Below are 18,749 nucleotides of genomic sequence, written 5' to 3'. Positions count from 1 at the left end.
TTAGAAAGGTTGGTGGTGAAGGAATGTGAAAAATTCACTTCAAAATATCTAAGCTTCCAAGAAAATTCACTTCATATTTCAGAGCCAAATTCATTTTGCTTGGAGCATAAGGTATGAGTCTCTTGTTTACTTCTTTATTAAGAAGGAAAAACAAAACCTGTTTTATATATGTGTATATCATAAATTAGAAACGTGATTCTTAATATCTCGCTTTTTTCTTTTAAATAAAAATTTAGAAAAATATAAATATAATTAATAGTCGGTTGGATTTGAACAATTTTGTGACACGAGTCTTATCAATTAATCTCATTAAAATACTAGTGTTAAAATCATCCAATATAAATGCTTACTATAAATCATCAATATAGTAGTGTGATTCACTGGAGGATAACGTATTGAGAAACTATAAGAAAATGTGTATAAGTTTTATTTTAAAAGCCAATATTAGATGCAAGTCCTTCCACATGTTTACTTTTCATATGGTAAACTAAAACTATTTTGATTGGTAAATTAAAGAATCATATGCAATTATCCCCTGTCCTTCTCACAGTTAATTTAAACAGATTTTAAAGGTTAAGTGTCATTTTTTATTATTATTTCAAGAACTTGTATCCTCTTTTTTGGGGGTTTATGAAAAATATTTATAGAAAATTTGTTTTAAGGAAATTAAGTAATCAAATTTTTCTAGGATTTTTTTTTTTAAGTTTTAAAGATTTATCATAAATCTTCCTTTGAATCTTTAGTAATATTATTGAAATTGTCATCAAATCATCAAAAATCTCATTTATATATATGTTAGTCTATTTTAAAGCTTTACTCAATTTAAAAACACTATAATACAATTCATTATATAATTTATTTATTAATATTAAAATACAACTACAACATTATGTTTCAAAACTAATTTTATTTTTTATTTTATTTTGTTTTACTAGAAATATGTCTAACAACCGAACCTTCTAATTATTGGAAAGATTATACAAAAGACATTTGCAACTTGAAACCCAACCAAACTAATTTTAAACAAATTATATTAGGATAAATGTCCATCAATTATCTACCAATTTCTTTTGTAAGTAGAAATTTATATTGATTATCTGCGGAATTATGGTATGGTAAAGACATTATCTAATGTAATATTATATGCCTATAATGTTATAAACATGTTTTAATTACATTAAAAAATTTAATTAAAAAATAAATTTGTAATTTGTCCAAAGTCCAACTTATTGGTGGGATGAGCCAATTAGGAGTTGAAATCTAAAACAACATTTAATAAAATAATAGAAGTTTTCTTTTAAGAGAATAACGAACTAATTGGATTTTGTTTTGATGGATTTGTACACCAAGTTGGATTTGAAGGTATTTAAATTAAATAATAATTATTTTTTCAAAGCAGTTTAGTCAATAGTTTTCAAAAATAGTTTTTTAATGTAATTTTAGTATTGATTGAAAAAGAAAATGTAATTTACTAGTTTTAAAATATGTTGCAGTTGAATTATCAAAAATAGTTAATTAGATTTTTTTTTTTAAAAAAAAAAATTTGCCTCTGTAATTTGTGTTTGGTCTATGAATTATGAGCCAACAATTAAACTTTTGTTTTAAGAAAATAAAAAGCTAATTAGATTTTGTTTCAATGGATTTGTAGATCAACTTTCGTTTGGAGGAATTTGATTTAAAGCATAAGGGGAGAATGATTACATGGCAGAGTCAATCTAAAACTCTTAAGATCTTTAATGATCATAAGTTGGCAAATACTCAACTTGGACTCCTTCAGAAATTTGAAAATTTGGAAGTGCTTCAACTAAAAGCCTGTGGATACAAAGAAATATTCTCATGTGGAAAAGATGATAAACATATGCAAATCACTCTAAGGTCATCCTTAGCTTCTTTCCAATATCTTAAAGTTATGAGAGTTGATTCGTGCAATGGGTTGATGAAGTTAATAACACCTTCAACGGCTAAAAGCTTAGTGCAGTTGAGAGAAATGAGCTTAGAGAACTGTAGAATGCTGGTTGAAATAATAGAAAATGAGGGAGGAGGAGATGCAACAACGAGTACTGAATTGTTTTTGATAATTTGAAGAAGTTGTCACTTAGATGCTTAGAAAGTCTCATATGCTTCTGCTCTGGGAATTACTCTTTCAATTTCCCATCTTTGGAAGAGTTAATTATAGGAGAATGTCCTGATATGAAGACTTTTTCTCAAGGAATCTTAAGCACACCAAAGTTGCACAAAGTCAATTATGAGAGCTACAATAAGCCTGAATGGAAATGGGAGAATATAATGGAAGTAGAGAATGAGGGGAATGATCTTAATAAAGCCATACAAGGAGCATACAAAAATCAGGTATGTATTCAAATAATTGGTTTAAATATTTACTCATTTAAAGCCTAAAGAAAGACAAAGAATACAACTTTATATTATTATTTGTTTAGTTTGGGCCTAGGCCTTTTAGAAATTATTAAGAGTTACAAATAGACATATTTTTGTAATCCATCAGAAACAATAATTATTATTTTTAATTACTTTATATTGAAACAACTATTAATCTTTATTGTAGGGCATTTCTCTTGATTTGAAGTTATGGACATTCAAGGAGATCAATTCTACAGAGATTTGCTGCAACCAACATCCAAATTCCTTCTATCAAAATCTGACGCACTTGATTTTGTCGGGTTGTGGAAACATAAAATATGCATTTCCATCTTCCATCGCCAAAAGCCTCCACCAACTCCAATACCTAAGGATACATAATTGTAAGGTTTTAGAGGAGGTTGTTTCAAAAGAAGGAACAAATAAAGATGACAAATCTGTCTTTCCGCATGTAACCTCATTGAAGCTTCAAAATCTACCGGAATTTACAGGTTTCTATCATACTTTTGAATGGCCAATGTTAAAAGAGTTGGTGGTGAAATTTTGTGGCAAATTCATTACCTCAAAATATTTGAGCTCCCAAAAAAATAGCGAGGGTGAACTTCATTTTTCGGAGCAAAAATCCCTCTTTTTCAACGACAAGGTATGAATCTTTAATTATTTCATTGTTTATTGAAAAATAAAATAAAAAATTTCGTTTGAGAATGAGAAATAAAAATGAATGTAATCTTAATATTATATTATTATTATTTTTGCAATAATGTAAACAAAAAAATAATAATCTAAAAAGTATGTTTAATTAGCAGTTAAAAAAAATAGTTGTTGAAGGTAATTTTAATATTAAGGGAAATTAAAAATAATAACAACATATAATTTACAATTTTTAAATAGATTGTAGTTGAACTATCAAAAACAGTAAATTAGATTTTTTTTTTTTTTTTTTTTTTTTAAAAAGAAATTGCCTCCATAGTTTGTCTTTGGCCTATGACTTTTAAGCCAAAAGTAAAAGTTTTGTTTTAAGAATATAAAAAACTAACTGGACTTTGTTTTGATGGATTTGTAGATCAACTCAGATTTGGAGAGATTGGAATTACGTAATGAGATAAAAATGATTAGATGGCAGAGTCAATCTGAAGTTCTTGAGATCAGTATTGATAAGTCAGCAACTATTGCACTTGGAATTCTTCATAAATTTGAAAATCTGAAAGAGCTCAAACTATATTGGTGTGAATACAAAGAAATATTCTTGTGTGGAAAGGAAGAGAAACATATTGGGAGGCCCACCCATAAGCAAATCAAGAGCCTATCTAATCTTCCAAATCTTGAAGTTCTAAATGTACATTGTTGTCATATATTGATGCGTCTAGTGTCATCTTCAGCTTCTTTGCAGAATCTTAAAGTTCTAGGTGTAAGTATGTGTAAGGGGTTGATGAAGTTAATGACCCCTTCAATGGCTAGAAGTTTGGTGCAGTTGAGAGACATGAGCATCTCTAGTTGTGAAATGCTGATAGAAATAGTAGAAAATGAGGGAGAAGGAGATGCAACAACAACAACAACTGAAATTGTTTTTAACAATTTGAAGAAGTTGTCACTTGAACAGTTAAAGAGTCTAACCTTCTTTTGCTCTGGGAATTACTCTTTCAATTTCCCATCTTTGGAAGAGTTAATTATAAAGAATTGCCCCAATATGAAGACTTTCTCCAGAGGAATTTTAAGCACACCAAAGTTACACAAAATTGATTACGAGAGGAAGGTGAAAGATTTAGAGAATGGGGGGAGTGAGCTTAATACAACCATACAAAAAGCACAGAAAACAAAGGTATATGTATTCAATTAATTAGTTTAAATATTTATTTATCTTTGCATTTTTTTTATTTTAATAATTAATGTTATGTTTCTAGTGTTAATTAAAATTAATTTATCTTTTAAACAATTAATGTTGACCTTGACACCACATAGTTTGTGTATAGGTTGAGCATAATATTATTGTTGAACTAGTTTTCGTCATGCACTGTCATACTTAGACACCTCACTTCATTACTAGGATACAAGAAAGTCCGTCTATATTTTTCTTAGAAATTTCTAAAACTACTGTTTTATATTTCTAACAACCATGCTTTCATCATTTTTTTAATTCTAATTTGATTCACATGATTGATCTTTAGCTTTACTCTAATTTGACGGTATTGAGATTGAGTGAAGGGGATACCATACGGATTTGGAAAAGAAAACTTCCAAAGAATTTTGGCAAAGTAAAAACTCTTCAATTGGCAAAGGATGAATCAACAAACGTTCCAATTAAAAAATTTAGCAGTCTTGAAGAACTCAAACTTCAAGGGAGTTCATACGAAGATATACTTTCATGTAAAGAGGATGAGGAACACATTGGAACACTCACAAAATTAAAAGTTCTAGAATTGTTGGGACTTTTTAATTTAAAGTGCATTTGGAAACAAGACTTTCGATTAAATTCAATTCTTTAAAATCTTTATCGTCTAGAGGTGCAATATTGTCACAATTTGACTACTCTGTTGCCATCTTCAGCATCTTTTGAAAATTTACGTACTTTGAAAGTAAAGCATTGTAATGGATTGAGAAATTTAGTGTCATCCTCAACAGCAAGGAGTCTAGTGCGACTAGTAAATTTGGAAGTAAGAGAATGTGGAATGATGATAGAAGTATTAGCACATGAGGGAGATACAAAGGAAGGTACCATTGTTTTTGAGAAATTGGAGGACTTACACATGTTTAAATTAGAAAGTCTCACATGCTTCTGCTCTGGGAGTTACACCTTAAAATTCCCAAACTTGGAAAGACTAAATATATATCAATGCTCCAAGATGAAGGCTTTCTCTGAAGGAGACTTAAGCATGCCAAGGTTACAAGAGCTGAACCATAAAGATTGTTCGAAGAGTGACCTTAATGCAATCACACAACAATTACAAAAGGGTAAGTATTAATTTACTTATTAACAATATACTTTTTCTATAGACTTTTTCGCTCTCCTTCATTGAATTAATGCTAGTTAATCTTCATTGTCTTAACATGTTGTTCTCTTTTATTACAGATTTTTGTAAAAAATATAAAGGAGAAGAAGAGTGAGTTGGATAGCAAACTATTAATGTTCATCAACACACAGCAAAGTCATGTGGTAAATTTTCCCTTGGAAGTGTGTCTAGTTGCTTTCGGAAATTCAATTAATTAAATAGATATCAGGTATAAATTTTAAGAAATTACAAGGTTATATATGATATTGATTAAAACTTTGAGGGACTATTTGAACATTCTGTTAGGATAAAATTGAAATAATATTAGCTTACAGGGACTTGAACAAAATGCAGCCATGGTGAAAGTAGTGGGAGATAGAGTTACGCGTCTCCTCCCTTGGTGGCTAATGTCGATATGACTCCTGTCAAGTCCGCTCTAGTATCCGGCTGCCTGGCTTTAGTTTGCAGTGAATTTCAAATGAGCCTTATCGACCACGTGTGCCCTCTCCCTTTCATTCTCCGAACCCTTTAAAAATCGTCTGACGGTCCCGCCTGCTCAAACCGCCGATAGTCCAGGTCATTTTCGGCGTCTCAAATACTTATCATTAAAACTAATAGAACATGTGTGTTTATATTTGTTAATTTTTTAATTTCAAAGATGAGATTGCCAAGTTGTTCCCGAATCTGTTCGCAAGGATCGGCGAAATTGGTGCCAAATGATGTCGATAGGCTTCAGGAAGATCAGAAGTTGAAAATCGGCATTGCGTTTGACTGGGCTTTAGGCGACAGGTGGATACAATGTGATCTCAGGAATTTTGGGTGAGGATCTATATGATCTGTAAGTTTAAAACGTGGTTTGCTTGAAATGTTGTTTGAAAATGTGATTTTTGTGTTTCATTGGTAATGCTTTGTATTGATTTCGGCGAAGTACAACAAAGATCATGAAGTGCAAATACATCGAATGGCTCCTGAATACATCGAATTGATCATGAAGTACAAAAACCAATTGTTTCTTTTGAGTGAAATTTATAGTTTTCAAAGTATTCAAATGTGGTCAATAGGCATTAATTAATGCTTGTTAGATAAATTATATTTGATGAGATTAATATGTCCTTAAAAGTGTATTATCCAATAGTTTAAATTGTATCTCAATTTGTGCAGGTATAATTTGATAGTGTATTGATATGGAAAACTGTTTATATACGCTGTTAATAGTGTTGTTTTTGTTGGATTTTTAGTGAGTTATGACTTTTGAGCCAAGCAGAGGAGAGGTGTTCAGGCAGGGACTCAATGTATGTTCAAAGCCTGTCTTTCTCATGTAGTCTTTTTCCTTTTAAAGCCTTTTGTTTTTTGGTTGTTTTCCATTTTGGTCACTGCCGCTTCGTAGTGCAGAAAGCTAGAAATGGTAATGCATATCAGATAGTGATCTTTTATATTCATAAATATTGTACAAATGTTTGAAATTTTTTTCTTGGTTTTGGTTCCACATGGTTTGGGGCTTTGATGTGTAGTGTTAGTGAAAAACCTTTTAGGGTATGTAAAATTTAGAGTGTTTCTCTTGGGTATTGTTAAGAGTATGCGCCCTTTATCATTGAAGATTGAGGATCTTCATTGACTATTGGAATTGACAACTGTATGAATTTATGACTGGGTGAGGCTGACCATGACTAGTATAGCAGAGTTTTTGGTTTTTAAGAAACTGCAAGTTTGTGAATTGACTATTAAGTGTAGTGGGGGTGAAGATGTTAAGGGAGCAATGGCATGCTTATAAACTTTGAATTATTGCGAACAAGTAATTTTGTGTCACTGGTTTCTTCATTTTGGTCATACATCTCGACGGTGGCAATGAGGAGCTATGGGTAAAAATCTTTTAAAAATGACGAGTACAGCTGACAAAAATATGAAAGGTAGAATTATGAAAAATGATAAAGTTTTCAGGGTACAAACGATTGTGAGAATGTTAAACTAAAGGGACTATTGACATGCTTGAATATGCCGCAAGCGCGTGATTCAAATTTTAATATAAAGAAATATGTAAATCAATTCATAACTTATCTCTTATTTATCTTAGTATCATTCTCTGGGGTTCTGGTTGCCGCTTTTTTATGTTTCTCTCATGCCATCAGTCACTAAAAGAAGTTTGTAGCTCAAAATATTTTTGAACTTCAGCACCTTGGTCCTACATGGATTCTTTTGAACAAACCTTTTTTAGTGGACGTTCAACTTTACTATATGTGCTCATAGGTGTCTGAAGTTCAAACTTCCACTACTGATTTATTGATTTGTTGTTTTCGGGATTTGTTCTTGATCCAGAGAAATGCAGCCAACTTACTTTGGGAAAGATAAGAGAACTGGTTTATGACATTGCCAATATGGTCACAAAATGCCACAGAGATTCTTAGCTCATTTAGCCACAGGGAGCTTCTTGAAATCTGGGCTTGCTAAATTTCCAATGATAGAGCATCTACAAAAGTTAGTTCTCAAAGTCCTTGAGGAATAGCATGGATAATTTTCCTGACTGTTTGGCCAAAACTCACCCATTAAAATTTGGTTGTTTTGTTTCATTACTTATTGTGTGCATGCTCTTAGACTTTCATTCTCCATCACATCAATTTAAATTTCTTCCATCTCCTATTAACAAGTGTGTTATTGATATGATAATAAATCTACTTCATTATACAACAGATTTAGTTAATGTTGACTTCATTATCGTCACTAAGAAATCAATGAAAACTTGTTTCTTGGCTACTGTTTGAAGCAGGAACACATACACGTTGGTATTGTTAAACAATCCAAAGAAAAATAAAAAGGAGGCTAGGGTTTCATTGATATTGCACAATTCAATTGAATACAAAAAGTATGATTTAACCTAAATACAAAGATATATATATAGGCTAAACAAAGGAAATAATGAAAAGACAAATCTACCCTAATAAACAATAAAACAAAATAACTCATATTTCTTAACATCTCCCCTCAAACTCACGATGCGGCGGCTACAAGCTCAGAGTTTGCCAACTAGAAAACGAAAACGGGAATAGAATCGACTTGGTAAGAAATCTGCAATCTGCAAAGAAGAAGAACAAAGGGCAAGGTAATGGTGCCATGCTTGAGAGATGATGGTAAGTGTACGAATCGATCTCAATGTGCTTAGTTCGTTCATGAAAAAAACCGAGTTGTGAGCAATCTGAATAAACTCTGGTTGTCACAATACATAGGAGTGGGATGAAAAAAGAAACGCCCATATCTGCAAGTAACCAACGTAGCCAAACAATCTCTTTGGTAGTAGATGCCATAGCACGATATTCTGCTTCGGTTGAAGATTGAGAAACAATCCATTGTTTCTTGCTCTTCCAAGAAATAAGAGAATCACCCAAAAAGATACGAAAACCAGTAACAGCTTGCGATCTGTGGGATCACTACCATGATCCGATCGAGTATGCACGCACTCCAAGGAAGAGGTGGATGAAGTAAAAGACTCTGAAAGACTGTACCCCGAAGATACCGCAAAATACGAAAAAAAGCTGCCCAATGAACTGTAGTAGGAGAAGCAACAACTGGCTGACACACATGAACAGCATATCCAATATCTGACGAGTAATAGTGAGATTATACCAAACTCCCACACAGTACGGTATAAAGTAGGATCTGACAAAGGTAAACCATCAAAGAAGAATATTTTGCATATACCTCAATCGGAGTATCGACAGTCTTATTAAGTAGTCTAGCCCGTTCAAGAATATCTCAACATATTTCGACTGAGAAGAAGTAACCTCTAGGTGAGTAGGCTACCTCAATACCAAGAATATCGTAAGAACCCAAATCCTTCATTTCAAACTGTTTAGCACTTTGTCTTCAAACTGAAATACCTCATATCATCACCAGTAATAATCATGTCATCAACATATAAAGACGAATGATACGACCTGCATCAGTGCACTTAACAAAAGAGCAGAATCATGACTACTAGAAGCACCAATCAAGGGAAGAGATCACAAAAGAAAATTTCTCAAACCACACGAGGTGCTTGTTTAAGACCATATAACGCTTTCTTCAGCTTGCAAACATACCCAGAATCATGTGAAATACCAGAGGGCGCCATATAACTCTTCTTGAAGTCTCCATTCAAGAATGCATTTTTAACATCAAGTTGAGAGATATGCCACTGACGAACCGAAGCTACTGCAATAAGAGTACAATAGTAGTCATTTTTGCAACAGGAGCAAATGTCTTCTCATAATCCATACCATACTGTTGAGATACCCTTTTGCAACCAACCTAGCTTTGTATCGCTCAATAGATCCATCAGAATTAGTCTTGATCTTATACCCCACCGACAACCCCAACAGTCTTACCAGGAGGTAGAGGAACCAAATCCCAAGTACCTGTCTTATGCAAAGCAGAAAGTTCCTCATCCATAGCTTGCTGCCAAAGAGGATCAAGAATTGCCTCTTTATAGGAAGGGGCTCAGAGAACAATGATAGAAGCTAAAAAAGAAGCAAAAGATGAAGAATAACAAAATAAGCAAAATCTGGTACTTTGTGGACTTACGATTGCGTATGGATTGACGTAAGGTGGTATCCACAATCTCAGACGAGCTTGAGTGACCATAGGAGAAGAGGGAGCTTCAGGTGTGCTGGAGAGTAAGGTGTCAGTACCTGCAGAATGATCAATACTAGGAACCTGAGATGACAAACTATCAGAATCCTTAGAAAGGATCTATACGAATTAGATCAGATCTAGTCAGGTAGATTAGTGGATGAAATGAAAGAAGGGTATATGCTCAAGAAAACAACATGACGAGACACATAAAGTTTCTGAGTTATTGGATCAAAACAACGATCCCCCTTTTTACCTTCACCATAACCAAGAAAGACACAAATAACAGATCGAGAGGACAACTTGCTGCGTTCTACATGAGGACAGAACAAAAACAAGTACAACCAAAAACTTTAAAGGAGAATAATCAGGGCATACCCATACACCTTTTCGAAAGAGAAAAATCTGAAATATGAGAAGATGGAATTGTATTAATCAAACCTACAGCAGTAAGAACAGCTTCACCCCAAAACACCTAGAACAGAGGAAGACAATAGAGAGAACAGCAGTTTCAACAATGTGCCTATGTTTTCTTTCAGCCACACCATTTTGCTCGGAGTATCTGTACACGAGGTTGTGTGAACAGTTCCATCTAATGCAAGCAACTCACAAAATTTATAGAAGTGTATTCCCCACCCAATCACCCCTAAAACATTTGATACAACAGAATGTTGAGTTTTGACAAGAGCTCGAAAGGCTGTATATTCTCAAAAAATTCAGAACGATGTTTCATTAAATAACCCAACAATAACGAGTATATCATCAATAAAAGAAACATAATATCGAGACCCTCCTTTTGTGGCAACAGAGAGGTCCCCATACATCAGAATGAATCAAATCAAATGGAGAAGAAGAGACAGAAATACTTCGATTAAAAGGTAAAGCTGAAAATTTTGCCAGTTTACATCCACTACAATCAAAATATCACAAGTTTGCAAATTTCCTAAAGCCCCTGTGGATGCCAAAATCTCAAACGAGAAGACGAAACATGACCTAAACGAGAATGCCATAAATAAAAACTGAAGAAGAACGACTCAAACGAAAAGAAGACAAATCAACCCTAGTAGCGGCAGCATCAGCATCAGCACTAGTAGCAGCAGCAACAACTGGCACTTTTAACTCATCCAAAATATTAGTCCCCCCTTCCTACGGCCTATCCCAATCAGCTCTGAGACTGTAGATCCTGCACATACACAGAAGAAGAGGAAAAGGTGACTAATTACCAGAATCACATAACTACCAACAGAACAAGTTTAATGTAAGTTTTGGAATATGATAAACATTAGAGAAGACAAGTGAGGTGTGACAACAGAACCAACACCTGCTAAAGGCATAGGAGTGCCATCAGCAGTCATGACAGGAATAGAAGACGAAGGGGACACAGAAGCAAAAGATGAAGAATCTGGAGACATATGATGTGAAGCACCAGAATCCAAACCCATACAGAATGTGACATACCTGAAGAACTATGAGGTAACTGACCTACGGAGAAAAGCACACATAGCTTGTGGCTGTAGGAGAGAAACTTCTGAAATTGCTCAGCCAGAGTACTAGGATCGGTGAAAGGACCTGATGAACTCACTGCTGCAGTATTAGACTGTGGTGGTTTGTAACCCTGAGGTGGTCTATGAGCATTAGATTGTGACTGGTTGCCAGGCTTCCAAGCTTGAGATTGCTGCTGCGCATTGATTCTGCTGTCTCAACTTAGGACACTGACCTTCCAATGACCTTTTTGCTTACAGAAACTCCACTCGTCGAAGGCAACCCTTGTATAAGGTTTTTCTGATTTAAAGACTGGCTTCGAAGGTACTGCTAACACAGAAATGATTAGAAGTCGAAGCAGAAAGAATTCCCTTTTCAGAATGAGACTTAAGACTGTTTCTTCAGCCATAACTCCCTGACAACTGAGTCAACAGAAGGCATTGGAGAACGATGCAAAATTGAACCTCTAAGTCCTTCAAAATCACTACGAAGTGCCGTTAAAACTGTACCAACCGTTGCTGCCCCTATGAGCAATATAGGCACCACATGCTTTTAATTCTGCAGATTCTGTAAGAGCCAATTGATCCCAAAGATCTGTCATAGCAGAATAAAACTCATGAACACTCATATTCTTCTGCTGAAGAGCTCGTATGTCATTCTCCAATTGATACTGCTTTGCAAAATTTGACTGAGTAAATAACCTTTGTAGATGATCCCAAACCTCTTTTGCTGTCTCATACTTCGCTAACTGTGTACCTATGGAATGCCCAACAGAATTATTGATCCAAGTAATAATTTTTTGCATTGTTTGCTTCCCAGGCATCTATCAAAGCATCATAACCCTCCTCATATTCTTAGGTTTCACAGAAGTTCCACTGACATATCCCCCACTCTTTTTACCCTTAGAAAATTTCTCATCACATAACTCCAATACGAATAATTCTTGTCATCTAACCTCACACTTACAGACTGAAGCGAATCATCTCTTTCAGTAGCCATATTCAAAAAAAAAACAAAGACCCAGAATGCAAAAGAAAGGAAAACAATACCAGATTGCCGAAATTGAATGATACCAACAAATCAGATTGCAGAAACTGAACGAATACCCTCTCCTCCAAAAATTTCTGATACCGCGAAAGCTGTGTTTAAGATTAAGCCTCGTCCCATGAAACTTTGCTCTGATACCATGTTAAAAAATCTAAGAAAATAATAAAAAGAGGAGGCTAGGGTTTCATTGATATTGCACATTCAATTGAATACAAAAAGTATGATTTAACCTAAATACAGATATTATTTAGAAACAAAGGAAATAATGAAAAGACAATCTACCCTTAATAAACATAAAACAAAATAACTCATATTTCTTAACAGGTATCACTTTCTGTGAAAATCAAAGATGTTTTTTTGATAATTTCTCTATTCCTACTATTCTATCTATTTGTTATCTCTGCTCCTTCATCACTGACTTGGGAATAAGCTTTTTGTACAAATCTTTTCTTTGACTGAGATATATCTTTCTACAGGTTGCTGTCGAGAGCAATCACTGAAAAATATTGCAGACCACATTGTAGATGGAATCTGTAACCAACTGGACTTGGTCACATTACAGAACCATATTCATTCTAGAAGGTCTAATTGATTTCATTCTTGAGATACTTTTTCCAAATGTATAATATACAATTCTGTTTTTGACTTATTTTCCTTTAGAGTTGTGACTGTAGAAGTCAAATTAAACATCTTGCTAATTCTTATTTTTCTTTACCTCATTCTCATTTATCCTAGGAAACAAAATCAGTGTCCTAGTGCTTTTCTTTACCTCATTGCCACTATATCCCTTAAAGCATTCTGCAAAGAATAACTTTATTTCAATATAATATTATATATAATATTATATAACTTTATTTCATATTTATATCTATCATTATATATATATATATATACTAGTCAACTTACTTGGCCCTTGGATTCTGCTTAGCTTGATTTGACTTTCGTTCTCTCATCTCTACCATGAAAAGAACCTGGTCCTAATATTTATACCTCTCCATGCTCTTCCTAGACTTATCAGCAGATTAGCTCTCTTTACTGGATGAGGGCTGGATCTTGTACAATGACTTAGATAGCGGCTTATATCTTCTAGAATAGTTGTGGATTAGACCTTGAGTTTTTGTCTTCTAACTACTTTTTGGACTATTCGATCTTTTGCCCTGCTATATATATATATAACTTTTATTTCATATTTATATCTATCAATATATATATATCTTTTGTCCTACTATATATATATATATACTTACTTAGCCCTTGGATTCTGCTTAGTCTTGATCTGACTTTCGTTCTCTCATCTCTACCATGAAAAGAACCTGGTCCTAATAGTTATACCTCTCAATGCTTCCTAGACTTATCAGCAGATTAGCTCTCTTTACTGGATGAGGGCTGGATCTTGTACTATGAAATAGATAGCGGCTTATATCTTCTAGAATAGTTGTGGATTAGACCTTGAGGTTTTGTCTTCTAACTACTTTTTGGACTATTCGATCTTTTGCCCTACTATATATATATATATTTTGTTATTATTTTATATTAAAATTTTGCATCTTAGTTTACTTACACTATTCTCATTTTTATACAGATGATGATCCAATAAATGAAGATGATTCAGGAGTGCAGTTGATGAAGGCAATGACTCATGAATGATGATTAAAGAAAAATTTTAGTTGACTTGAACCTTGTTTCATAGGTCCTCCCGAAGCTTTTAGGTTCAAAGTCAAATCAGGCAAAGATAGGAATCATTAATGACATTAGTGGCATTGCTAACGTTGGAAGGTAGTGCTAAATATTTTATTTTAGTCAAATTAACTCCATTTATGAATTGAGATAATCCTTTTTTGGGTCAACCATATTGATGTATAATTATGTATATGGCTGAATTGTCTGTGTGGAATTCCCACTTTTACTTTAAATTGATGTTACATCTAACTTATAATGGATGCATTGATCTTTCTAATTCTATCTTGTGCTTTGCACTTCTCAAGACCTTCTACAAGTGACATTTATTTGTAAGAAATTAATTTCTTATATATTCAATGATTCATATAAACATAGGTAACTTTGAAGAATTTCTTTTCTGGTAGAAGGTCTTATAGAGGAAAATTTAGAAAGTTAATGGGATTGTGAAATGAAATGTGCACTAAAGTGCCCTTGAATTATTGCAGGATGATCCTTCTGCTTGGCTTTCTTAGGAAATCTTTAAAAGGTTTCAGAATTTCTATATACTTGGTCATTGTTTTTAAATACATTTGGAAAGTTATTGTATCGAAGATTGCACATATATAATCTTGACACATCTCTAAACGTTCCTCTCCTTTATATTACAGAGAGAATCTCAAAGGAATGTTTATTTATTATTTCAGTTAATTTTTTCTTCATGGACGTTGTGTGCTAAGTTTAGCTGCTGTTTTTTTCAACAGGTGACAGGGGAAGTTTTGATTGAATGGATAAGAAGGTACTTTACTATAGACAAGTGTACTGAGAAGTTAATTGGACTCAAAGCTGAGTTGCAACTCTGCAGTTTACTAAGCTTTTTCTTCATGAGCTGAGCTTCCTGGAAATGCTCCACATGGCATCGGATTCAGGAACCACGGAAGCTTTTTATATTCTCAAGTAATTAAGCTATGAGATAACTCTGCAAATCAGAATTTCTTATATATGCCGAATTCATCAATCAATAAAACTATGCTTACTCACAATCTTACTAACCATCTTACTATCCTGATAAATATAACATCATAGTACGGGTACTATGCGTATGGTACCCGTACTATGCCGTTATATTTTCCAGGATTGTGAGATGGTTAGTAAGATTGTGAGTAAGCATAGTATTACTCTTCATCAATAATGGATGAACGACATAACATCTTTCCCTTTCTCTCCTTTCTACCTTCATCTAATTTGTAATTTAATAAAAAATTATGTTTTCTTTTGTCTAAAAACAATTCTCCATAATTATTGATCAACCATGTGGCTTTTAGAATTCTTAAGGAGATGGGATTATGGCTTTTTAAATTATAACTCGAAAGGGAGTATTTTTTATAAAGGATTTTTGTGAATTATAGTCGGAAGTAATTAGTATTTATAGAATGTTGATCTATTAGGAAGGTTTGGTTCATTTCTTCTACTTGCTTTTCGTAAGATTTCAGTTACTTGGTCTGATGAAATTGTCTTATAGAAAATTGTTATTGTCATTCTTTCTACTTAAATCTTCTTAATTTTATGTTGTGATCATGCACAAAATAATTCAATTGTTTAGTTTCTTCCATATCCATATTATGCAACTCTTATTGTTTTGTTATAACCATTATTGTTCTGTACTTGAGCTTTTGCTCCCTGGTTGTCTCTCTTTCATTTTCATCTGGTTTGTTGTAAAACTAAAAACATAAAAGACATGAAACTAATTTATGTTTCCACTGTTTCTAAAGTTGGCGAGGATTTGGTTGCTCCTTTAGTATTAAAAAAAATTCATCTTCTCATCATTGTTGTGACTAATCAAAATTGTAGTGTATATATATATATGCTTATACCTAACTATTTGGCAAGCTATTGGCTATGGCCTTAGGAATGAACTTAGGCTTTTTATTTGATAATCTATGTTGGTGCAGTAGTACTTGTCTCATTCATGCAGCTCGGACCTGATCTCAATAATCAGATTCATTATCTGAATTAGTTTTTGAAAAGCAGAGCATCACGTTTAGAATATACAGTTTCTTGGGTGTTGTTGAGACTTGAGAATATACATCCTTCTTTATCATTAAAGTTTTAAGGATCTTCATTACCTGTTGGAATCAGCCTCATGACTTCACATGATGTATGTATGAAAGAATTTATGACTGGTTGAGGCTGACCATGACTGGTAAAGCAGAGTTTTTGGTTATTAAGAAACTGCAAGTTTGTGAATTGACTACTGCATGTAGTGGGGGTGAAGATGTTGAATGTGAGCAATTGCATGATTATAAAATTTGAATTACTATTGACAACTAGCTTCAACAGGTGACGGGAAGTTTTGATTTACTATAGACGAGTGTCCTGAGAACTTACAGTAATACTACAGATACCGAATTTGTGCATTGAATTTTTTTATAGAACGATGTGGCATCTAATAAGACGCGGTCACGTTGGACAGAAAATACTGATTCAGTGAAATTATATGATTATAAAATCTGAATTATTGACTATAGAGGAGTGTCCTAAGAACTTAATTGGACTAAAAGCTGAGCTGGAACTCAGCACTTACTTAAGCTTTTCTTCACTGGAAATACACTTTCAGAAATCATTGACCGATGAAACTAACAAGCAATTATCCTGACAAATGGTTAGCTATATTTTATTATAGCAAATTATCAAAATAAAGCTATAGGGTCATTCTAAGTGAGAAAATGTCTCAACAGCATTTGCAAGTGGCAAGAATAAATAAATTGTAGTCGGAGCTCTCGTTTATGAATTATATATTAATTTTTTATATTTTAAAAAACCAGCTCATGTTGCTTGTTTGACAGTTGCCCAAGGGTTATTATATTTAATTTCTTTTAACTTCTGATAAGAAAATAAAATAAAATTTTGGTTTAAAATAATGTGTGCAACATCACCCTAGGTTTTTGGTCACTTTCAATTTGACCAAATTAACTAATTTTCACTTATTTATTTGGTTATTAATATTTATATGCAGATAGTTGTTGGGTTTTTTGTTTTTACTTTTGGATTGTTCTAATCATGCATTATAATTCAACCTTCCGAGATTTGGCCTGAACTAGTTAACCCCTTTGATATCGGTATTAACTTAAAACCCCCTACGGTTAGGTGAACGTTAATATTTTCTGTTAGTTTTAATAAGAGAGGGGCAAAAGAGTAAATCGTTAATAAATTTTATAGTTAAGCAATAATTAATCAAATTATATAAGCTGAAAAAGACGAAAAAGGATTACTCACCTTCACCTATGCAAAACCCAAACCCACCAACAAACACAAAACCCTTCGCAACCCCATCTACAGCCGCCTGCAACCCAGCTAGCGAACCCACAGCCGCTTGCACCCCTGTCTCCATCGTGTTTCCTCCCTTCCTAGTATCTTCCCACCCAATCTCTTCAACCACGCCACATCACCATTAAGATTGTCAAACCATACATTCAAGTTTCAAAATGATCGAATTAATTTCACATATTAAATCATGCGAGTACACTGATATTTGGATTTGTACTAATTTCTAAGGATCTACAAGCTTTTATTAACAGCAAAATGTGGGAAAATTACTGTCGAAATTCTTAATTGGAGAAAAATGATGCAGCAATCACTTTTGCTCACTTTTTGTTTTATTTATTTATTTTTATTTTTTTGTGTGTTCGCAATGGTTGTTTCCTGTTTTGTTTATTCGGTAACGATGTTGTGTGACTATGAGAAAGGTAGAAAGTTGTTGAAGAGGAGAGTTTAAAAAAGCAAAGAAGATATTTGATGAAAAGCCCAACTGATTTTTTTTTTTTTTTTTTTTTTTTTAAATTTGTGTGAGTATAGTGGCGGTGAGCTTCATTCTACGACGGAAAGAGGGTGTTCAATGGCTTAAACGGGGGACGAGAATTTGGGGCATGATAGGGTAGTTGCTGGTTGTTGCCTGCTGCGCATGTTAAGAAGAAGTGGGGTGTTAGGATGGGAAGACGAGGGTATTAAAGTCATTCACCCTCTTAATGCGAAAACTAACCATAAATGACCAGTGACAGGGGGTTTTAAGTTAATGACGAACCCTCAGGGGAATTATCAGATTGGACAAACCTTTGGGGATGGTTTTAAAATTTATTTACAATGATAGATATCTAATCTTTTTAACATATTCGGTTTTAAAAATAATTCAATGCTAGAAATATTTTATGTCTTGATCAGTGGCGAACTTATGCTTAGGCTTATAGCCGCCATGGCCACTTCATATCCCACCAAAAGTTTTAATATATATATTACAATGATAGATTCCTAATCTTTTTAACATATTCGATTTTAAAAATAATTCAACGCTAGAAATATTTTATGTCTTGATCAATGGCGGACTTATGCTTAGGCTTATAGCCGCCATGGCCACTTCATATCCCACCAAAAGTTTTAATATATATATTACAATGATAGATACCTTAATCTTTTTAACATATTCGATTTTAAAAATAATTCAATGCTAGAAATATTTTATGTCTTGATTAATGACGGACTTATGCTTAGGCTTACAGCCGCCATGGCCACCTTATATCCCACCAAAAGTTTTAATATATATATTAC

The 18,749-nt window shown here is 33.4% G+C and overlaps 1 protein-coding gene and 1 long non-coding RNA gene across 4 annotated transcripts; both read left to right on the top strand.

Annotated features, from left to right (window-relative positions):
- The first annotated feature begins 1 nt into the window (after nt 1).
- LOC116112291 (putative disease resistance protein At4g19050) lies at nt 2-4,213 on the top strand. Its single transcript, XM_031398447.1, has 4 exons — nt 2-111; nt 1,649-2,349; nt 2,564-3,019; nt 3,440-4,213. The coding sequence occupies exons 2-4, from the start codon at nt 2,191-2,193 to the stop codon at nt 4,211-4,213; spliced, it is 1,389 nt and encodes a 462-aa protein (XP_031254307.1). The 5' UTR covers nt 2-111; nt 1,649-2,190.
- Nucleotides 4,214-4,680: 467 nt separating this feature from the next.
- Nucleotides 4,681-15,157, top strand: LOC116112298. Of its 3 annotated transcripts, none has more exons than XR_004125212.1 (8): nt 4,681-5,325; nt 5,444-5,527; nt 5,699-6,263; nt 6,302-6,655; nt 7,677-7,835; nt 12,968-13,073; nt 14,182-14,267; nt 14,912-15,157. It is a non-coding gene; the product is annotated as an uncharacterized LOC116112298 (long non-coding RNA). The 3 variants fall into 3 exon arrangements; XR_004125211.1 differs by having other exon boundaries at nt 14,074-14,267; XR_004125213.1 differs by having other exon boundaries at nt 6,302-6,681; nt 14,074-14,267.
- Nucleotides 15,158-18,749: the final 3,592 nt, after the last annotated feature.

The sequence above is a fragment of the Pistacia vera genome, unplaced genomic scaffold (genome assembly GCF_008641045.1).
Source record: "Pistacia vera cultivar Batoury unplaced genomic scaffold, PisVer_v2 Contig66, whole genome shotgun sequence".
In the NCBI taxonomy this organism is placed as follows: domain Eukaryota; kingdom Viridiplantae; phylum Streptophyta; class Magnoliopsida; order Sapindales; family Anacardiaceae; genus Pistacia; species Pistacia vera.
Note: the sequence above shows the minus strand (reverse complement) of the source record. Positions and strands in the feature narration are given on the sequence as shown.

Excerpts from the sequence above, each read along its gene's own strand:
- LOC116112291 (XM_031398447.1), top strand. The coding sequence starts at position 2,191 with ATGAAGACTTTTTCTCAAGGAATCTTAAGCACACCAAAGTTGCACAAA. Across the intron at positions 2,350-2,563 it reads AAGGAGCATACAAAAATCAG|GGCATTTCTCTTGATTTGAA; the intron begins GTATGTATTCAA and ends TCTTTATTGTAG. Across the intron at positions 3,020-3,439 it reads CCCTCTTTTTCAACGACAAG|ATCAACTCAGATTTGGAGAG; the intron begins GTATGAATCTTT and ends ATGGATTTGTAG.